Raw genomic sequence first — 24,035 nt, forward strand, 5'->3', positions numbered from 1 at the left:
TTCTAACCATGCACCTAATTATACCAGCAGTGGGTGTGGTATCAGCCAGTCCACTGCCAATGGGTCCATTGAGGTCTTAAATGGGCAATCCTGATGGTGCCAATATTTAACTGGTGGTAAAAGACGCCCACATCAAGTGGGCTGGTGGTTGGCAGGTGGGAGAACCTTCTTATCTGGACCCCTCAGAGGTCCCCGCCTTCCAATTTGTAACTCCCTGTAGGTTACACTCATCCATTCGTGTCTCAAAAATCAGTCTCACAGCACCCCCCACCCCTCCCCAACGAACATTTAGAAAGCTCCAATCCATTGGATGTCATCTCCTCATTGCCTAGGTGCAGTACTGGCAGTGGCCACCGCTCCCAGTGCTGCTACGAGTACATGGGGGAGCTGCCAGTCTCTGGTTACAGGCGGCTTTCAATTAGCTGTTTGTGCTGCAGAGTTGCTGATGAATCGGATTGACTTGCAGTTCTCCAGGGGAAGGTGTTCTTTCCCCGGACAGGCTCCCCATTCACTTTTTTAGCCAGGAGGACCACAGTGCCCCAGTTAACTCTGTTCCAAGATTTCTTTGAACGTTCCCGCTCTCTGCCTGAAATCCTCTGTTCTCGTTCACGGTTGGGATTTTCGACTGTCGCTGAGTTTTGGCTGAAACGCTAAATTTTGCGTTCTCGCTCACAACCTAGCCCACCATGAGTGAGACTGGAGAACCCAGCCCACCAAGTCCACATAACTTCAGTTTGTACTAAAGCCTTTAGTGGCCAATCTTCTTGTGTGAATCTGTCTGCTGTATTCCATCCTGGGCATCATAGTTGTCCCCAGTCCTGATTTTTTTGCCATTAAAGGAGGGGATACCTGTAGTCCTGTTGTGTCTTTTGCTAACCACTTGGCAGCAGGCAAACCAGAAATCCAGCTGTCCCACAGGGATATTATACTGAGAGCAGCGCTTGCTTGGGTTAGAGTGGGACTTCCATCCTCATCATAGACAGACTTCCACCCTGGAACCTAGAGTGCAAACAGCATCAGAAGAGAGGAGTGGCCACTGCTGCTAGGACTACAAGCAAATGTTTCCAGGACTTTAGGGATTTTGGGAGGGTCTGACTGGAAAACCCCAGGGAGGGCTGTTATGTGGGTTAGAGAGATTGGCAGGGAAGGATACAGCAGGAGTACAATTGGGGCAATATCCCTGATGGGCACAAGCACCCACCTACTGGAGGTAAAGCTTAAAGAAAGAACTATTCAACTGCTGTGATGTGGAACCTCCAGCATTGGACTGGGATGGGCACTGTAACAAGTCTCATAACATCCAGGTTAAAGTCCATTAGGATTATTTGGAATCACGTGCTTTCAGAACGCTGTCCCTTCGTCAGGTGAGTGATACATTCCACTACTGAGAAGTTCACAATAGTTATTTTTTAATTACTAATTTATAGGACGTGGTCATCATTGGATAGGCCAGCATTTATTGCCCATCTCTGGTTACCCTTGAGAGGGTGGTGGTTAGCTGCCTTCTTGAACCGCTGCAGTCCCTGAGGTGTAGGTACACCCCACAGTGCCATTAGGGAGGGAGTTCCAGGATTTTGTACTAATAGAATGGTTACAGCACAGAAGGAGGGCATTATGTTTGTTTTGACTCAATGCTAGAGCAGTTCAGTGCTACTCCCCTGCCATTTCTCTGTGTAAAACTTGCCTCTTCAGGTAATGATTTTGGGTAAAAGCCAGCGCTGAATCTGGCCCCAGCACACCTTTGGGCAGTGAATTCCAGATCCTAAACCATTGCTACGTAAATAAAGTTTTATTCATGTCACATTTCTTCCTTTTCCAATCACCTTAAATCTGTGCCCTTTGGTTCTGGATCCTTCCACCGATGGGAACAGTTTCTCCCCATCAGCTCTGTCAAGGCACCTGAGAATTTTGAATATTTCCATCAAATCTTTCCTCCAAAGAAAACAGTTCCAGTTTCTCCAGTCTGTATACGTTACTGAAGTCCCTCATCCTTGGAACCATTCCCATGAATCTTCTCTGCACCCTCTTGAATGTTTTCACTTTTTTGTCCCTGAAGTGTGGTGCCCTTAACTGGGTGCCTTAGTCCAGATGAACATAAGAACATAAGAAATAGGAGCGGGAGTAGGCCATCTAGCCCTTCGAGCCTGCCCCGCCATTCAATAAGATCATGGCTGATCTATCGTAGCTCAGTTCCACTTTCCCGCCCTCTCCCCATAACCCTTAATCCCCTCGCTTATCAAAAACCCATCAACCCGCATCTTAAAAATATTTAGCGAGGCAGCCTCCACCACTTCAACGGGCAGAGAATTCCAGAGATTCACCACCCTTTGAGTGAAGAAGTTCCTCCTCAACTCCCTTCTAAACCGCCCCCCCCTTTATCTTGAGGCTGTGCCCCCTAGTCCTACTGTCTTTTCTGAGCGGGAAGAGTCTCTCCACCTCTATCCTATCCATCCCATTCATCATCTTATACGTCTCAATGAGATCTCCCCTCATTCTTCTAAACTCTAACGAGTACAAGCCTAGTTTATTCAGCTTCTCCTCATAGCTCAACCCCCTCAACTCCGGTATCAGCCTAGTAAACCTCCTCTGCACTCCCTAGTAAACCTCCTCTGCACTCCTGAATGAGTATCTATGAGGAAATATGTTTACTTCTCCCATTTTGTTCATTTGTGGGACATGAGCATCACTGGCTGGCCAGCATTTATTGCCCTTCCCTAGTTGCCTGAGTTGAGAGTCAACCACATTGCTGTGTCATATTTAGATCAGACTAGGTAAGGACATCAGATTTCCTTCCCTTAAGGACATTAGCGAACCAGATGGGATTTCTCAACAATTGTTTCGTGGCCATCAATGGATTCTTAATTCCAGATATTTTTTATTGAATTCAAATTTCACCATCTGCCGTGGTGGGATTTGAACCTTTGTCCCCAGAATGTTAGGTGAGATTCTGGAGTCTAGCAATAATACCACTAGGCCATCAAGCACTGCTGGAAATGTACCTTGCCCTTTTCCTCATTTTGACTGACCACGAGGGCAGGACAACTCAGTTGGCCAGGATTAAACCTGTAAAGCAGGTTGAATATGAGGCTGCCCAATGACTGATTGCACTTCCTCTGTTTAAACCCAGGAATCGTTTAAATTGAATTTGAGATTTTTAATCATTTTCACCTCACACCCGATCCCCCAACCCAGCAGTTTTGGAGGTTCTGATCTGATGATGTAGTCACATACCCAACTTTACAACCCTGTCTCCTTTTAGACAATGATGTTGGATTTTTTTTTATTTGCACGGTATGTGGGTGTCACTGGCTGGGCCAGCACTTATTGGCCATCCCTAATTTCTCTTAGACTGCGTGGCTTGCTAGGCCATTTCAGAACACACTTAAGCATGAACCACATTGCTGTGGATCTGGAGTCACATGTAGGCCAGGTAAGGGCAGCAGGTTTCCTTCCCTGAAGAATATTCGCTTGTTGAGCAAGAATCCATTACAGCGATGATTATAATAATTTATTGTTTCTGCACGCAGATTACAAGTGTATTTTCTGTCAATTTATCTGAGCATGGTTACTGAAGGTCTATTCTGTCCTTTCTTTAGCTGGATAAATTAGAGACCAGTTTAAAGGCAGCGCATGGCACATTGGATTCTAATTTTAGGCACGTTCAGCCACTCAACAGAAGGACTGTGTTTGCTTCCTTTTCACCATTACCGACATCCCGGAGAATAGGTAAATTAGCAACTAGCTAATGATTCCACCTTTTTCGCTCTGCACCCTTTCTGTTTGCATTTCAGTGCTGGTTGTTTATTTTCCCATTAAATGAGACTCACTCACTCGGGTTTCTGGGAGGAAGAATCAGCTGAAAATATTAGATATGGAAATTAGTCACTGGTGATAAAGGATTTCCTCCCAGCTGCCAATCTACATTTGTCTCTGACTCACTGAGGGGAGATTTTATGAATGCGCTCGTTTTAGATGCTTCAGTCAAAAAGAAAGGTACAATGCATCACAAATTGCACCCCAACCTCAATTTTGACACTACTAGGAGGGGATCAGAGGCGGGGAGGTGGGTGGGGAGATGGGGGGACACTCGACAGATCACCCTTTTTAGGCATGCCCAAGGCCCGATGTGGTGTCCTTCAACATTGTGCTCTCCCACCACCCCCGTGCTTCATTTCCCCTCCCTGCCACAAGACCCTGGCATTTACTGGTTCTGGCCTCTGGAACTTAGCATCTGGGGACTGATTGTAGTCCCAATCCTGGCCACCGCTGCTATTGGCACTGCTGAGTCTACCGAGCTGCCAGCCAGTCAGATTATCCAGCACAACCTCTGCCGGATGAAGGCTTGTTTCCAGCTAATTTGTCCTCGAAGCACTAACGGGTGTGAAGCTGTTGTGATTGACAAGGATGCATTCCCTATCAACTTCAGAAGACGGGGCGGGAAACCCCTCCATCAGAAAATTTTACCCATATTCCCAAAACACAACAATCCTATAAATCCCATATGTAATCCAGTGCATAAGAGAGAATTTGTTGATCCAGGTATTGTAGAGGAGGATGGGTTATAAACTAATCTAACAGTTACTAAAAACAGGAACCTATTTCGGATCCTTTATCACATGGAAGATTGATTATATTTTTTTGACTGGATTCAAACTGAACCTTTTTGAATGCTTTAACCTTCCCCTAACTGTAAAACTTTCCGGGGACAGAAAGCCAGCAGTGAGAGCTGAAGGCTTCTACAGGTATTATTTTATTAGGTTGGTAGGGCCTTGGGATACCTCCAGCTGACGTTCCCAATTTTCCATGGAAACTTATGCAGATTTATCCTTCCTTATCTCAGGGTTGATGAAGCCCAGCCCAGAACCTCAATTACTGCAGAGGTTGAGATAAACTTGCTTAGCACGGACCAGGAATTGGACTTTGTTGCTCTGGCCTATATGATTTAAGCTGCCCTTTTAACCTTGGTCCAAGAGTTCAGAGAATGAATCCTAGAATGTTTACAGTCAGAAGGAGGCCTTTGAAAAGCAACTAAACTCAATCCTTTGGTGCTGTGCTGGACAAATGCCTTCGGTTGATGAGTGTCAGTCAGAATATTTCTACTTTATAATTACTGAACATTTATCAGTGAACATGTAATCAGTTATTAATATTGCCAGTTACCAGATATGACCCTTAATGGGACCTTTGTTTAGTCAGTAGCTGAAAATGATAGTAATAAAGGGTAATGGAAATAAAAATGATTAATTCAAATTTTCTTTCCATGATAAGGCATTATATCATTTCCACACCCCTTTCTTGATCATTTAGTACAGGTTAAGGTCTAAATGACCTCATGATTCCTACACCTCATATAACTCAATCTATCATTTTTACAATGCTTGTAAGGAACCTGATCTTGACTAACTAGGAGTATTGTCTGATTTATACACTGTGGCAACAGACTGGGGAATTAACTGTGCTCTTTATCCTAACATTACACTAAAAAAACCACATTTTGCAAATTTTGGGTTAGGATCCTAAACTATAAAAGGAAACCATGACACTTCATGGATTTGCTATCACTGATAACTATCTACTTGCATAGCAGTTGCCAGATGCAATGGCACTTCTTTCTCATCTTGCGAAATCACCTTCATTTACAGGAAACCTCTGTTTGCTTTGCTTTATATTGCACCAGTGCTCTGCTGCCTGAAGTCATATAAAAAAAAGTTGCGTCTTGGCTTCTCATGGTGCCAAGTATTCCTGGAAGACCAGATGTTGACTTCACCATCCCAAGTTAAATTAGAATCCAAGTCTGATTGACACGACACATTAGAAACTTGATGAGGTCCTTGGTGTTTTGGAAGTGGGCCTTGCTGTCTGCCTAAACATACACTTGCTAAAATGTCATTCCAGGCTATCACCACTTTAACGAACCCTTTTTCTGCAAACATGGGAAATTAAAATTGGGCCTAACATTTTGTATTTGACACTGGCTATTTCATAATTTTCATAATAAGTGAAACTCCTGTAGATAGACCAGGAATCTCCTATGAACCAGTAGGTGTTCTTGCCTGTCAAAGAAAATGCACTAAGACCCCATAGACATCATTTGTCCCTCTATTCTAGCCCTAGGGATCAGATTGGAGGCAGGCTCCCTTGCCTCCTCTGGGTAATTGAGCCCCACTGGGAGTGAAGTATTGCTGCAGCAAGCCTTACTTATAAGCTACAGTACGTTTCATTCCGTTAACATGAACCTGCCTAGCTTCTCGCGATTATATTGAATGCTGAGGCATACTGGGCCAAGTGCAATGCTGACCCCCATGTATCAGGCCCAAAATATATATTGAACCTAGTCGTAACAACATGGCAAAAGGGAACTCACTTGATCTTGATTCTGTACAGGATTCTTGACCAGAAGAGTGTGTTGAGCAAGGAGAGACTGTAAGATGGATGAGTAACTGACTCTCCTTGAAATGTTCCAACCTCTTTTCTGGATTTTTGTAACATTTGAGTCATCCGTTCCATGCCCTTTTCATTTACCGTCTATGTAATTGTACAAGTTTCAAAATGACTCACCATTACAGTCTTATACTGTGATTTATAATGGGAGGTTCACCTTCAAAACGCACCTCTCATTGATATGAGAGTTTTTGTTTTTGAAAACAGTCCTTTTTCTAAATTGATAGATGGATCCCATCCAGTTAAGCTAATAACACATATTTCCATTGGCCTGATTTAATGCGAAGAATTGTGAAACAGAAATGTGAAGAAATATTTAAGCAAGATAGTTTTTAAAGCATAAAATGTAACCTGCTTTGTAAAATCCTTACAATTGTATGACATATTACCATTTTTGAAACTTGCTGCTTGATTTTCTTTAATACTATTTGTTTAATACATTTTGCGATACATTTATTGTGCCTGAGGCACCAAGCTTACTGAAAGTATTACGAGAATTTGGAATCTAGCAGAAAAGAATTATATAAGGCAATGTAATAGTTTTCCCAGCAATTCAAAATCGAATCATCCTCCTAGAGAAAAAACATCAAGCTTTTAATCAGCATTATAAAACCTGACAATGTATATTTTCCCGTGTCAAACACAGTGACTGGTTCTAAACTCTGCAGCTTTTCATTTCCTATTGTACACGAACCTAACAGGATAAGATGTGATTACTTCTACAATGAAATTTTAAGGGTTAGGGAAAAACACTCTTGGGTACATCTTTTTAACTCTGTGATTTTTCCAGTGGAAAGTGGCAAGTCAATTTGCTGCCTGGCCATCACTGTGAATGAAACTCCAACAATTTTAATGTCTAGGCTTCATCAACATGTCACCTATCCACTCCCTGTGGAAAGTGGCTGTCAGCCTTTGGAAAATTGAGCAGCCCTTCCATGCTGGAAAGGATGCAAGTAGATGTGAGGTAGGGGTTCTGGAACGTACTCAGGAGGGAGGGAGGATTACAGAGCAGGAGAGACCTCGGGATGATTCTCTCAAAAGTGGTGAATCAGCAAGAAAACTGGTGCAAATCACGACTTTTCTTTTCAATGCAACTTTAGACTGAATTTCCCTACTTTGTGCAATGTAGAGGTCACAACTGTGATGTTCATTAAATGCTTGGGAGAGTGTGGGGCCTATTTGCAAATCGGTGGGATGAGCAGGACTTTACATATGCGCAGGTCTCTGGGAGATCATTGAAAAGACCTCCCAGCATCCAGATCACCGCCCTTCAACCCCACAGATATCGCTGTCCTCCTCGCTGCCCTCCCCACACAGACATAACTTCCCCTCCCCCTCCCCCACACACACAGACATGACCGCCCGCTCATCCCATGCCCCCGTGGATCCAGATAACGCAGGTACCTCATCCCTCCAGCCCTTGAACATACTGACCTCACTGCTGCCCTGTAGAGAACTTGCATTGTGCTGACATGCACAACGCCAGCTTGTGATCACTTCCCTCTCTTGAATGGGAACTGTGAGTATAGCACTCCCCAGCCCGGACATAGCAGCCTATTGAGAGGCATGAGCGGATCTTCCCTGGCTCAAGGGGTGCCATTGTGGGAGGATGTGGCAGAAGCAGTGAATGCCAGGAGCCTGACACCGCGCTGTAGCCAGCAGCGCCGCAAAAAGACTGTATGCGTAACCGGTGCAGGCTTGGAGGACTGAATTCCTTTGCTGTAATTTTCTTTATTCAATCAGCGAGGGTGAGTGAGCATCCCATTTGGAAGCCCCGCACATGCTAGGCAAGGATCTCAAACCATGCTTAGACACCTGAAGGGCAGGCAACAAGGCACCCTTCTCCCAGAACAAAATCTAACCCCTTTCCCTCACTCCTCCTCCACCATTCAGTGGTGACCCATTTACCAGAAACTGCCAGCACAATACCCAAGACACAGGCATGTATTGCACACTAGCGTTGAGGCTCCTGAGTCACGAACTGGTGACACTGATGCACATCAGGTGGACACGGCACATCCGAGTGCTCGGGCACACACAGGTCAACCGGAGGTCAGGATTCAGCTGCCCCCACGCCAGCTGCTGAGCCTTTTGTGCTTGTCCCTCTCAAGGTTGGTGGAGATGCATCAGGAAACCTAGGGAGTTGTGGAAGGGCTGTCAGCAATCATGCTGCGACTTGCAAGGCTGTTTAGGGGAGTCGAACAGAGTGCTGTTGCAGGAGATAGTTTGAACCAAGCCAACACTGCGAGATGGCGACTGCAGTGGAAAGTCTGGCTCAGGGGGTCTGCCCTCATGGGTAACAGAGTCCAGGCCATCCTGGAGACGTAACGGGCCACGGGCAAGGCTGTTTCCAGCATCCAGGAGTCAGTGTTTGATGGCCATGGGTGTTGGGGGGCATGTGGGAGACAATGTTGGCCATGGTGGGGATTCTCACTGGCATTCTGGAGACACAGCAGGCTATGACTCTGAGCCTCGACAACTTAGTCCGAGCTTAGAGGGTTACTGCTGAGGGGCTCCAGCGCCTGACTCATTCACAGAATGCTGTAGTGGAGGGGCTCCAGAGCTTGGAGGCTGAGGGCCAGGGCTGAGGGATCACAGATTATGGGGCAGACGTATCTGGGCCTCTAGAACTGGTAGAGCCAGATGACGCTGGAATTCAGTCGAGCTACCTTGGCTTCCTGTGGAGTGTCCCCGGGGCCTCAGGGCACCAGTGAGGAGAAAGGTCTCGAGCCCATGAAGGGGCCTTCCAGCCAGGAGATCCCGGACGTCCAGAGACCTTCCAAGTTCCCCCTTTTCTCATACTGGGCCAGCAAGGTGAACCGAGTGGCACCAGAACAGTGCCATCCACAGGTCAGATCCCAGCCACCCAGGGAATATCCACCAAGGGCATCACAGCAACGGGTGTGCATCACAGCTGGGCACCTCCACCTCCAGTGTGCATCCTGGGGTAACACCTAGAAGAAGCAGTTGACTGCACAAATTTAGAAAGTTGTAGTTCACTAACAGGGCACAGGTGAAGGTCACCACCCCCACCTCACCCCCACCCCCACCAATTGGCCAACAAACATGTGTCCCCAACCCTTACAGCTCCGTGGGCCAGGGTGGTAGCGTGCGTTCGGAGTACAGATGGAGTCAGACTTGAGTGGTACCAGGGTCAGGATCCCAGTGCACAACAGCAACCATTGCCAGCCCAGGCACATTAACAGGTTTGGATGTTTCTGAAGGATAGGGTGGTGGGATGAGAGGGGCTGGGGAAGGGTGATGTGATGGTTTGAGGGCCCAGGTCAGTTTAGAGGGGGAATAGCGGCTGGACTTGCTCCTGGGGTGTGGTGGATATGTGGTGGTTGCAGTCCCCTCACTGCACAGCACCAGCTCGGTGAAGCAGACTGCAATCAAGAATTCCCTCACTGCCCTTCCCTGCTGGACACCCGCCATCGCCACCCACCCTCTTTCCTCTGGTTCTTCGTATGCTGTGACGTCCCCCTCGCTGCTCCTCCTACTCTCCTCCTCTTGCTCCAGCTGACCTCCCTGGATAATGTTTGCTGTGTTCTGCACAACTATGATGATGTGTGAAGCCTGCATGGGGTCATACTGGAGACACACGTGCACACACACACAGCACCACAATGCCCCCGCACCCCTGCACCCCCTCCCCAACCCCCGCCAGAGCAGTCCAAGCAGCGGAACTACATTTTAAGCAGGCCGATGTACTGCTCTATGACTGACATAGTGGCTGCATGGGCATCACTGTACCCAGTCTCCACCTCAGTCTCAGGCCTCCACACAAGCATCGTCATCAGTCATGACCTTAGCGGATATCCTTTGTCGCCCGGTAGCTATCCTGGGAGCCTGGGCTGGGCTTCAAACAGCCCCGGGGATTTCCAATTACCTGAGCGCAAAGCCGCACTTGCGCAAGGATATTTTGGCCTTGGAGGGTGTGCAGAGGAGGTTCACTAGGCTGATACCGGAGATGAGGGGGTTAGACTATGAAGAGAGACTAAATAGACTGGGTCTGTACTCGTTGGAGTTTAGAAGGATGAGGGGGGATCTTATTGAGACGTATAAGATAATGAAGGGGATGGATAGGGTAGAGGTAGAGAGACTCTTCCCGCTCAGAAAGGACAGTAGGACTAGAGGGCCTCAAGATAAGGGGGGGCGCAGTTTAGAACGGAGTTGAGGAGGAACTTCTTCACTCAAAGTGTGGTGAATCTCTGGAATTCTCTGCCCGTTGAAGTGGTGGAGGCTGCCTCGCTAAATATATTTAAGTCACGGGTAGATAGGTTTTTGGTAGGCAAGGGAAATAAGGGTTATGGGGAGAGGGCGGGAAAGTGGAACTGATCCACTTCAGATCAGCCATGATCTTATTGAATGGCGGGGCAGGCTCAAAGGGCTAGATGGCCTACTCCTGCTCCTATTTCCTATGTCCTTATGTTCTTCCACTGCTCCCTGGGCCTTGGGAATTGCAGCATTGGCAGCGAAGCCTTAAGCCTGGGCTACTGTTGTGCATGGCCCTGCCCATAGGTTGTGTGAGATTCCCAGTATGACAAATGCTGCCACAGATTCTGCAGGTTGGTGTGCAGCCGTGGGCACTGTGCACCCTTGAGCCATTGCCATGTGTGCTACTGCAGCATCTGTCACAGGCATGTGTTGCTGGTCCGTGTCACAGGGCAGGGGCAGACTGCAAATCATCACCAGATGGGTGCCCGTGACAGCAGATTCCATGCAGTCCATGTCTGAACCTCTGCACCCCGGCCTGGAGCAGCAGCTGCTTCACCTGGTTAGGCCTCAGTCAGCACACGGGGCACTCATCCCCTACCTTGGAACATCAGCACTCAGTGGAGTCCCTGACCAGACCTCATGGCAAGACAATACCACTGCACAGTGACCTGGAGGGGAAAGCTGAGCAGAACTCCTTCAGGGACCCTCAGCCAGAGAGCTCTGAGGATATAGAAGGCCCCCATCCCCACCCCAGATATCACTGGTCCATGGGTCAGCAATAGGAGGAAGCCTACCAAGCATCTCCAGGGCCTGCCTGCAACATCCCCCGCACTTACCTCCTTACGCCAGTTCAAGGCTGCCACGCCAGGTTGAGACTTTTATATACCTACTCTGACTCATGTCAAAGTGAAATCACGCCAAAGAGGTGGGTAGAGGTTGCCATGTTGATCCCAATAATGGCATGCTAAAGGGTGGTAAGTAACGCAAAGGAGCGGTACGCCAGTTTTCAGCGCTGACCTGGCGGCGCCATTTTTTTCAGGTTGGGAGATGCGTGCGGGTCATAAACGCTGGTGAGGAACCCACGAAATGGCCAACACGCACATCTTCTGACCCAATCCACCAAAAAAATGTGCGTATCACAATGGGAGAATTGCCCCTCCTAAATCTTCCAGAAGAGCATCTTTGTACCTTTGGCTTAACAACATCAGACCTTTCGTGCCCTCTCTTCTTCCCAATAGGTTCTGACTGGCCTTCACCTGGTAGGAGAGCTGCATCTGTTCCCCACTGAGTGCACAATGACTTAAACAGTTTCCTCAGCCACAGGAAGCCCAGATATTAGGGCCTTAACTGGGCCTTTCTGCTTTTGTGATTTCCGATCTAACATTATCACTATAGACTCTGCAGCTGTCCAATCTCCTGCCATTGAGCTGAGGAGGTTCTCGGGTTAAGCCTTACCTGTATGTCTCAGGTGGGCTGGCAGCATGTCTTTCACCTGCACGCCGGAACCTGCCTCAAATGGGGTTGCCAAATGGTTACGAAAGTTATCAGGTCCCCACAGGAACAGAGCTGGCAGGGTTGCCAGAGGAACGTTAGAATGGATAGGATTGCCAGAAGGATTTCTTTAAAGTTGCATTTTCACTGGGCATAGCAAGGATTGAGTCCACTCTTGCTGAGGGATCTAATCATTAAAATGGAGACTTCGTTGATGGTCATTATAGAGGAGGAGCCCCCCCACAGGCTGGTTTGTGGCAGAGGCTCTGTTCCACTGGGCCCCTGCAGCTATGGGAAGGGGGAGGTGGGGGTGGCTGGATTTATAGGATGTCCTGACCTGCTTCCAGGCAATTATTGGGTGTTAACCTCTGCTGGGAACCCATTCACTACTGGGAAGATTCCTTGGTGTGGATAAGTTTTTAGCAATGGAAATTCAGGATAAAACTAAACAGTCGCTTGATAAGGTGTGGATTACTTCAGGAAAGCCAACATGGATTTGTTAACAGCAAATTATGTTCAACCAATTTGATTTGAGTTTTTTTCATGATATAACAGAGAAGAGCTTGATATGGTCACACATGGACCAAAGTCTAATCTGCATCGATTTTTGTCTTAAGCCAAATGTATGGAGTCAGGAAAGTCAAAATGCAAGTTTTCTAACATGCTGCCTGTTAAGAGTTTGCTTCACTGATCCTAGTCTATCAAGATTAGTTGAAAGAAAACATGACAGTGGCTCCAAATGGAACCTGTGCTGATATAATTGCAGATTAATGACATTGTGAATGTTTAATAAATTAAATATTCAGCAAATTGAATCAAATTTGACTATGCAAATTTCAAAAGTTGAAAGCGCCATCTCACTCTTCGAATAACTTCTTTTGCCCCCAGTTCCGAACATAGATTCTAATGCACCATCTGAAGCCACCAAATCAGGTACGGTAATTTCTAGATTAATTGTTCAATCTAAAACAGAAATAGTCATTGTTAATCTGTGCCGCCTTTGGATTTTTCTGGGATTTTTTGTCTGTGTGCGAGTATAACCTGTAAGAAAAATTCATTGCCGTTTTATCTCGTGAGTATTACTTTTGCTCTGCCAATCATCTCTGTTGAAATAATGACAGTGTCTTTAAGTTAGCTACTGGCAAGTATTTTTTTTTGTTCTGTTCTGATCCACATATCACATCCAGTTTGTTCCCTTCAAAATGAACTAAGGTCAAGCTTTTTGATTCACCGAGGAGCTTCTATCCAGTTTCAGTCAATTAGAATGCCAATGTCAATTTGCGTACCTTTTGTTCATCCAAAAACATTAAGAAAAATGGCACATGAATGAATTTTAACCAGCAGTATGAATTTATTCAACTGCAAAGAGTTAGAGAGTGCATGCATTTTATAAGTAGGGAACTGTGAGTCTTCACAGGGTATGTATGATTTGCAGAATACTTGCTGTACTCGAGCAATAAAAAGCTTGGGTCATTTGTTTTTATTTTTTGATGCAATTAATACGTAACTTATCCACATAAAATCAAAATTGTTATTAAAAAAGACAGTTGCTTTATTGACACATCTTTTAGGGTGAATTAAACCAACCCACATAGTTATAAATACTTTAAGGAGGGAAGAGAACAAGGGTAGCATGGCACTCAGTACATACTTGCAAAATTATCCCAGTTTATCTGCCTCACATCTTTACATGTGGTTGGGTCCCTGAGCATATCATTAATTGTAGATATGGAGGTAAATTTATAAATGCAATGCCCTTGGTCAAAAGAGGGACAAGGATAAATCCAGCAACTATAGGATTAATACAATCTCAGCAACACTCGAAGCTTGACAGCATTCAGGACAAAGCAGCCCACTAGCTCGGCACCCCGTCCACAAACACTCACTCCCTCCACCACCGACATGCAGTGGCAGTCATGTGTGCCTTCTGCAAGATGCACTGCTGGAACTCACGTAAGCTCCTTACGTAGGAGAATCCAATCCAACAACTGCTTTCACCTAGAAGGACAAGGGCAGCAAACATATGGGAAACACCACCGCCCACCCATTTTCACCACAAATGTGTTGCAGATCAATAGATAAGGGGAGTAAGTTACCCTGGCTGAAGGAATTTGAATGATGAAAGTTCCCCACCAAGCCACGCACTAGCCAGAGTTGGAAACATGTCACTATTCCTTCACTGTCACTGGATCAGGAAGAATGAGAAGGTTTTAGCAAGGGTGAAGAACGGTTCTTGGGATGAGGGATTTTAGTTACATGGATAGATCAGAGAAACTTTGATTGTCCTCCTCAGAGAGGGTCATGGGGAGATCGGAAAGAGGTATTGACAAGCATCAGGAATAAGGACAGAGTTGGAGAAAATTGTTTCCTTTGGTGGAAAGGTCAAGAACCAGAGGACCTTGATGTAAGGTGATTGGCAGAAGAACTAATAGTGCCATATAGAAAATCTTTTTTTTAACGCAGTGAGTGGTTAAGACCTGAAATGCACTGTTTGAGAGTGAGGTAGAGACAGATTGTATTGTGCTTTCAACAAAGAATTGGGGAAGAGAAAATAATTGCAGGGTAAGGGATGGAAAGTGGAAGTAACTTTTGCAAAGAGCTGGCATGAACACAATGGACTGAATGGCCTCCACATGCTGTTATATATCTATGATCCTAAGAAGCAAGTTATCTTTTTAAAGCTCCTTTAGCATATATCTCCAAATCATCCAAACAGCAATCATCCAACTAAAACAATCTTACTTTTGAAATGTTGACTATTGTTATATAGGGAAATAAGGCAGCTGTTTGTATATAGCAGTTGGCTAAATGACCAGATAATCTTTTTATGGAGATGATTAAGGGGGGAATATTAAACAGGATGCTGGGAAAATTCTCTACTCTTGTTTGAACGTGTCTAATGTGGACCACCTGAATTACAGTAACAAGAAACATCAACCTTTGCTGCTCTGAGTCGGAGATTAAAATTCTTATCAACTGAACCAAAAACCAATTTGAATAATTGGCCATCTAATCTTAAAATTTACCATGAAAGGGAGCCTTATGGTAATTAACTCTTTCAGGATATATATCCAGCATGAAGATGGCAGTCTTTTGTTTGCAAAAGTATTTACATGTCTTAGGAGTTGTGTGTTCAGGTACAAGGTCAAAGGGATGAGGAAAGAGCCAGACAAGTTCGGTCCTTTTTATTATAAACAATATAGTTAGTTTACTGTGCCATAACTTATATGACACTCTATTCATTTCAGCTAATTGTGGCAGTAAAATGTACCTTGGACTTTGCCTCAAGTTCAAACAAGAGGATGAAAGCTTTATGATGTTAAAGCAGTTAGAAGGTTACTGTTTGCATTTTTTCTCTGCCTTGGGCTGAGACCTATATATTAAGTCATAATTAATTAACCATGGAGAAATAGGTTGGTGTACAAGGGTTGACGGGTTGAATGAGAGTTTTCCATACAGGTGGGGCTAGGACAGGGCCAAGTAGCTACCTACTGGATCTCCAGTATCGACTGCCACTCCTGAGATATTGGCCAATCTAGAATCTTTCCATCACAAATTAGTTGGGCGTGTTTAAATGATGTGACGTTCCTGGCATCCAGCATTGCTAACATGGCGGCGAAGCTTTAGGAAGAGCTCCATACAAGGCATGTTTGTGAAAGCAACATGAGGCAAACAATCCCCTGCAGGTGTGGGGCCTGCCAGTCACATGACTTCTCAGCAGGTGACCATAGCCAGCCGCTGGCCTTTTCCCTTCTCACTGAAAGGCAGACAATCCTGTTGGAACACCGCCAGCGAGCCATTTCAATTTTATAGATGGGAATGACGTTTCAGGGCATTGGTCTGTGGGGCAGGTTCTGCCTTTGATCTGTGGGATTCAGACAGGATTAGGAAATCCAACCCATTCTGCCAGTATTCTCATGTGCACAAGAATTGCTATTGCTGGGTGAAACGTTTTTAACATTCAAACTGATCACCAGCCTCCATGCAATAATCCGGTCTGTTTTAATAGACTCAATCTCTTTTCAGAATCAGATTCATTTAAGTCAGAGGATTTTAGTTCAAAGCACCTTTAGGAATGTGAAGCATAATATTAATTATAATTGAATTGCATTTTCCACAATTGTCTTACTTTGAAAATTGGCGAGTGAAAAGTATACTGGGACCAATGATCCCTTGGTTGTCCCATTGGACTTTAACTATACTCCACGGGGCAGATAGAAAATTGGGACCCAGCTAGAACAGATCGTGCTCTTAGTTGAGAAAAGGTCACTTATTAGGAGAGCACTGATATGAAGGGGAAAGAGCTGATGTCAGGACTCGCCACCAGGGTTTCCCACTTCCTCCACCTTTATTGGACCTGGGGTAGCATTAAAGGTTCAGACAGATGAGGCTTACTGGTCTCACAGAATGCAAGGGGTGCACTGTGAGTCGGAAAGTGGAAGGGGGGAGCAACCCAGACTTGCAAAGATTAGGAGCTTAATTACTTCTGGATATTGTACAGACCAATGCTTGAAGGCACAGAAACGTACTATGTAGGGCGCAGTAGTTAGCCGCCTCACAGTGCCAGGGACCAACGTTCATTACCGTCACATTCTCCCCATGTCTGCGTGGGTTTCCTTTGGTGCTTTGGTTTCCTCCCACGGTCCAAAGAAGTACACAGTATGTGGATTGGCCAGGCTAAATTGCCCCTAACAGTCAGGGGGATTAGCAGAGTAACTGGGATAGGGCTTGTGTGGGATTGTTGATGGTACAGGCTTGATGAGCCCAATGGCTACTTACTGCACTGGAATGATTCTTAAAGTTTAATTCTGGCATAGCTGCCCACACCCTTTCAGGACTTCCACCCTTCTGAAATATGTTCAGTTATTTTATCTGAATCATCTCTTAAGTCAGCTATGTTTTATTGAGATGAAGTGACTATGTCACTGGTAGAATTTATTACAAAATCATTTTTGACTAATTTTCTCCCTCGCTAATCCACTGAGGGCAGGTGCTGCATTGCAAACACATAAGCAAATTCAGCACTCAGATTAGAATTGAAGCTGAAATCACTTTGTCGACACAATTTATTACAACTCCAAGTGATGTTCAAAATACATCTAGCAAGAAAACCATATTCACTTATAAGTAGATTGCATTTAAAACAATGCTATTGTTTTAAATGCAATCCTGGGCTAATTTAGGTGGTATACCTCACTGTCAGAGTAACGTCCTTATCATGTTTTTGGTAAACTGAGTATAGCGATACTTCTATCGGTATCAATAATGTAACGAGGGCGAGATGTTTAGTTTGGTGGTTTCTGCAGCCTTGATGTCATCTTTAATGATCCTTTACAGAAATTATAATCAATTTTACTGTTATCGGGCTAGGTGCAGTTTTACAACCCTTTCAAACTGGAACTCTGAAAACTAGTCATGCTGTTGTTTCTGATTGGGCACGAGACATCAGGTCATGATTCGATTTCAATGACCCAGTAGTGCGTTCAGTAAAATGATATGAGACTGACAGGCTGCTGTCTTGAAATACTTCCTAATTACAGTTTTTAAAATTCCCAGAGGTTTTCCCGTAACTGCTTACCGCCCTCAGTTTAGATAAATTGGTTTATCATATTCTACAGGCTTCACCAAAGGGATATGTAAAGTTTTTTTTTAACCCACAGATTTGTCTGCAATTTCCTCCTCTTTCCCCTATCTCTTCTGCCTTTTGTCAACACTTATTGAAATGGGGTGATGACTGTGTGGGATCTTGTCCAGCCTGTGTTTAGATAGTGAACCAGACATACTCTGTTATGAATACACAGGCTATGCAAATAGTTTGAAATGGCTGCTACACTGACTCCATTCGATATAGGTGACTTTCTGTCGTCAATTCATTAAAAGAATTCTGCACAGTTCCTGGTGCAGACTCACATGCACAAGAAGCACTCCCATTGTGCGAGCAGTAGGGTGCCTATAAGTAAGAATTAAAGAATGTAGACAAAGTTGAATATGAAACAGATGGAAAAATAATCTCCTGGCTCCATGGGATTAGCTGGCTTTACTTTGAACAACATTTGTCAGAAAATATCAACAAAATCCATTCCTCCTTTTGTATGTCTCCTTCACATTGCGACTGACCTTTGTATCAGCTTATTCAGGTCCCTAATCTACCACTCCTACAAAGTACATATTGATTGATATAAAACATTGTGATGGGTGTTTTTCATCCATTCATGGGATGTGGGTGTCATTGACTAGGCCAGCATTTATTGCTTACCCTTAACTGCTGCTGGGAAGGTTATAGTGAACCACATTGTTGAACAACAGCCGTCTGTGATGTAGGCACACCCACAGTGCTGTTCCAGGACTTACTGCATTGGCTGTCCTGCATCATGCCTCAGAAACTTGAAGTAGCTCTTGCATTAGTGCTTCAGAGGGACCAGTTCTAATGTCTGACAGCAGTACAATGGAGCCCATACCTGAAAGCATTCTAGAGGGTATTAAGAAAGTGGGTTGAATGTCACTCTCTGCTAAACAGCAACACCAATGTCCCCACTGTTACTGGCCACAGATCCTGAAATGATGGCTTGAATTTTCACTAGAGACATGCTAAACATAAAAAATTGGAGCAAGAGTAGACTATCAGCCATCTGAGCTGCTCCACTATTCAACACAATCATGGCTTAACATCATATTCCAGCACTCTCCTCATGCCCCTTTACACCCCAGAGATTAGAAATCTATTTCCTCCTTAACTGTATTCAGTGATTTGACCTGCACAGCCTTCTGTGGTAGAGAATTCCACTGGTTCACCACCCTCCTGAGTGAAGAACTTTCTCCTAACTTCAGTCCGAATTGGCCTGCCCCATATCCTGAGGCTATGATCCTGTCTCTTAGAACCCTCAGCCAGGGGAAACAACATCCCTGCATCCAGACTGTCCAACACTGTCAGAATTTTACATATTTCAATTAGATATCCTCCCATTCTTCTAAATTCCAGTGAATTTAGACCCAATCTCTCCTCATGATAAACTTGCCACTCCAGGAATCAGTCTGGTGAATCTTTGCTGCAATCCCTGTATATCAAATATATCCTTTCTTAGATTATACAACTAAAACTGCACACAATACTCCAGATGTTGTCACACCAAGACCCTGTACAGCTGCAGTAAGACATCATTGGTCCTAATGCAAAATCCCAGGTATGGCCTCAGCAAGGCCCTGCATAATTGCAGCAAGACATCCCTGCTCCTGCACTCAAATTTGGATTTTGTGTACACTTTGGTTTACTTATCTGAGAAAGGATGTTCTTGCTCTAGATGGAATGCAGAGAAGCTTTACCAGACTGATGCCTGGGATGGCAGGGCTAACGTATAAGAAGCGATTGAATTAGTTATGATTGCATTCACTGGAGTTTAGAAGAATGAAGGGGGCACTCATAGAAACCTATAAATTTGAACAGGACTAATAGGGCGGTACAGTGGCATAGCGGTTAGCACTGCTGCCTCCCAGCGCCAAGGACCCAGGTTTAATTCCTGCCTTGGATCACTGTCTGTGTGGTGTTTGCACATTCACCCTGCGCCTGCATGGGTTTCCTCTGGTTGCTCCAGTTTCCTCCCACAGTCCAAAGATGTGCGGGTTAGGTTGATTGCCCATGCTAAATTGACCCCAGCATCAGGGGATTAGCAGGGTAAATGTGTGGGGTTGTGGGAATAGGGCCTGGGTGGTATTGTGGTCGGTACAGACTCAATGGGCTGAATGGCCTTCTTCTGTGCTGTAGGGATTCTATGAAAATATTTGTTCTATGGAAACTCCCCATAGATCGTTCCACAGGTTTAACACAGCAAAGGCTAATGCCCTTGATACTAGAACTGGTTGGAGAATTGAAACCCTGACTTTTCAGCCCGTAACTTCTAGCAGCCTCCTGGATGTACCCAGAACAGTTTGAAGTCAGAACAGCTTCCTGGAACACCAGAGAGAGAAAGAGATTCTCTAGGCAAGTTAGCCACTAACAGCAGATTTTCCACTCCAGAAGACAAAGAGGCCTTGCATTTAGCTAACCAGCAGAACTTCCAAAACCAGGGAGAGAGAGAAACACTTATTTTCAGCTTGATGTCCCTTCTAAGACTAAATTGCTGTCAGCCAAACAGAAAATGAAATCTTAAGTTCCCTAGGAAAGAAATAAAACTACCCAGAACTACCAACCAATCTTCTTCCTAACAATGCAGGGTCATAAAAGCTCCCAGAGTAAAAATGAACAAACCCCATTGAAGTCACTGAAGTTGTAATGAAAGGACTTTACAGGTAGCCCAGCAAAAATGAGAACTGAGGCTGAGAGCTGCAGAGAACATGACTCCTTAAAGATCTCTTAAAGATACATTATTGCCACAATAATACTCACCATTCTGTTTCTCCTTCCGAAGTAGATAACTTCACACTTACCCAGGTTAGACTGCATCTGCTATATATTTATACACTCAATCAACTAAGTATCTACATCACCCTGAAACCTCTTAACATTCTCCACACCACTCACATTCCCACCAAGATTCATGTCATTGGCAAACTTGGAAATATTACATCTGGTTCTCTCACCCAAATTTAAGGTTTAAGGTGAGAGGGGAGAGATACAAAAGGGTCCAGAGGGGCAATTTTTTTTTAAACAGAGGGTGGTGAGTGTCTAGAACAAGCTGCCAGAGGTAGTAGTAGAGGCAGGTACAATTTTGTCTTTTAAAATGCACTTAGACAGTTACCTGGGAAAGATGGCTATAGAGGGATATGGGCCAAACACAGGCAATTGGGATTAGTTTAGGGGCTTAAACAAAAAAGGACAAGTTAGCCCTGTTTCCAACCTGTAAACCTCTGACTCAAATCATCATTGACATATATTGTGAACAGCTGGGGCCCAAGCACTAACCCCTGTGACCCCATTAGGCCCTGCCCACCACTTTGAGACAGACTCATAAATTCCTACTGCCTATTTCTTGTCTGCTAACCAATTCTTAATCTATGCCAATATATTATTCCAATCCCATGTGGTTTGATTTTTGCACACTAACCTCTTAGTGAGACTTCTTTCTGAAAATCCAAGTACACAACACCCATTGGTTCTCCCTTATCTATTCTGCTAGTTACATCCTCAAAACTCCAATAGGTTTGTCAAACATGATTTCCCTTTCTTAAATCCATGTTGACTTTGTCAAATCTCTTTGATTTTTTTCTAAGTGTCATGTTATCACATCCTTTATAATGGACTCTAGCATTTTCCCTGCTACTGATGTTAGGCTAACCAGTCTGTAATTCCGTTTTCTCCCTTTTTTTTAAGTAGTGTGGTTACATTTGCCACCTTCCAATCTGCCGGGACTGTTCCAGAATCAACAGAATTTTGGAAGATCATAACAAATATATAATGTCTCCACTATTTCCATGGCCACTTTCTTTAGTACCCTGGGATTTAGATTATCAGACCCTGGGTATTAAACAGGAGCAGTGGGATGGGTTGGGGCAGGGGATGGGTGTCCCAATTCTGGGATAGCAGGTTCTATTCCCAGGCTGTGCAATTTTTGGGAGTGCCTTGAAAGGATATACATTGTTTCTTGTCAGAAGCTTATGTCCAGCACTCCCAATCTGGCTGACTCCATTGTGGAAATAGGTATCTCCTACGACGCAAAAACCCAGCTTGCAGGTGCAGCAGGTGGTCAGGAAGGCGAATGGGATGCTGGCTTTCATAGCGAGGGGAATTGAATATAAAAGTAGGGAGGTCTTGCTGCGGCTGTATAGGGCATTGGTGAGGCCGCAGCTGGAGTACTGTGTGCAGTTTTGGGCACCGTACTTACGCAAGGATATTTTGGCCTTGGAGGGAGTGCAGAGGAGGTTTACTAGGCTGATGCCGGAGTTGAGGGGGTTGAGCTATGAGGAGAGGCTGAATAAATTGGGCTTGTACTTGTTAGAGTTTAGAAGAATGAGGGGAGATCTCATTGAGATGATGAATGGGATGGATAGGATAGAGGTGGAGAGACTCTTCCCGCTCAAAAAAGACAGTAGGACTAGGGGGCACAGCCTCAAGATAAAGGGGGGGCGGTTTAGAACAGAGTTGAGGAGGAACTTCTTCACTCAAAGGGTGGTGAATCTCTGGAATTCTCTGCCTGTTGAAGTGGTGGAGGCTACCTCGCTAAATATTTTTAAGAAGCGGGTTGATGGGTTTTTGATAAGAGAGGGGATTAAGGGTTATGGGGAGAGGGCGGGAATGTGGAACTGAGCCACGACAGATCAGCCATGATCTTATTGAATGGCGGGGCAGGCTCGAAGGGCCAGATGGCCTACTCCTGCTCCTATTTCTTATGTTCTTATGTTCTTATGTCAAAGAGTCATGACTCATATTCCCTTGGAGGAGTCATGAACCATAGTTTGCATTAGGGGACCTCTTAAAAGGTAAGTTCAAAGGGTCTACTTCATACCCCCAAGCCAAATGTGCCATTCCATTTCCCTGCATGTCCTCTAATGCTCCCTCTACCAGTTTGCATCCTTCAACCCACGCACTGTCCCCTCATGCCCCAATGCCAATTGCTGGCACTACCATGGCCATTGACCCACAGTACATGTTCTACAATCAATGGACATCACAAAGTAAAACGGAACATTCAACAACAAAGCTCTTTCTAAAAAAGAAGGAATCCAATGATCATTTTCTCCTTTGAGAGAATAGGTCTGGACTACAAGGTAATAAGTGTCAATCATCCAGGCCTTTTGAAGGTTCAAAAACCATAAGCACTTGAAAGTGCTTATCTATATCCAAAAACATTGTAAATTTAAATGAAAAAAAAAGGTTATGGAAAGGAAGAAATGCAAACCTTGTTGTGTCCATGACGTAAGTACCATTATCTAATAAGCCTAGATAGGTAATGGTGATCTACCAAAGAGCGGATCCTTTGCACAGTTCTCCATGCCATGCAGCTCTGCGCTTTCCTCTTCAGTTGCCCATACGAGTCTCCCATTTTCAATTTTAATGTACATCCTGATGAGGCATTTCCCATTGTCATCCTCATTCATGCTTAAAGGAAACACAAGTCCTCTTCCCAATGGATCCTCTGCCTGTGAGAAGCCATTGTCCCTCGAAGTTCCAGCTCTTCCACTATTGGAAATAACTTATTAACCCTGACCATTTGACCTTTACCTGGGCCTGTGATGACTCTCAAACTGACAGGAACAACCTGAGATCTCAAATGGCCCTGCTACCTAATATCCATATTGAATGCATATGGTTATGCATAGATGTTCTGCAAAACTAAATTATAGGATGCCCCACACTCAAATTCATAGTTAAAACAAATGCCTGAACCCACCTTAATTTTGTACAAAAGGGTTGACCACCAGTGGTAAATTGAGTGTGACATAAAGTGAGCAGAGATCCAACACAACACCTCTCCACATATTACACTGATCAGGTTCATTCATAGTCATAGAGTTAGAGGTTTACAGCATAGAAACAGGCCCTTCGACCCAACTTGTCCATGCTGCCATTTTTTTAAACCACTAAGCTAGTCCCTATTGCCAGTGTTTGGCCCATATCCCTCTATAGCCATCTTATCCATGTAACTGTCTAAATGCTTTTTAAAAGACAGGATTGTACCCGCCTCTACTACTACCTCTGGCAGCTTGTTCCAGACACTCACCACTCTCTATGTGAAAAAATTGCCCCTCTGGACCCTTTTGTATCTCCCCTCGCACCTTAAACCAATGCCCTCTAGTTTAAGATTCCCCTACCTTTGGGAATAGCTGTTGACTATCTAGCTGATTTGTGCCCCTCATTATTTCATAGACCTCTATAAGATCACCCCTCAGCCTCCTCCAGTCCAGGCAAAAAAGTCCCAGTCTATCCAGCCTCTCCTTAAAACTCAATTCATCAA

The 24,035-nt window shown here is 44.8% G+C and overlaps 1 protein-coding gene across 1 annotated transcript in view; it reads left to right on the forward strand.

Annotated features, from left to right (window-relative positions):
* ca9 (carbonic anhydrase IX) overlaps window positions 1–24,035 on the forward strand; it is a 91,472-nt gene that overhangs the window by 57,672 nt on the left and 9,765 nt on the right. The window contains exons 8-9 of the mRNA XM_080196864.1: window positions 3,597–3,726; window positions 13,039–13,083. Of these exons, the coding sequence (XP_080052990.1) occupies window positions 3,597–3,726; window positions 13,039–13,083 (175 nt within the window). The remainder of the gene's footprint in view (window positions 1–3,596; window positions 3,727–13,038; window positions 13,084–24,035) is intronic.

Source organism: Carcharhinus amblyrhynchos, chromosome 1 (genome assembly GCF_965287045.1).
Source record: "Carcharhinus amblyrhynchos chromosome 1, sCarAmb.v2.hapA, whole genome shotgun sequence".
NCBI classification, from domain to species: Eukaryota; Metazoa; Chordata; class Chondrichthyes; order Carcharhiniformes; family Carcharhinidae; genus Carcharhinus; species Carcharhinus amblyrhynchos.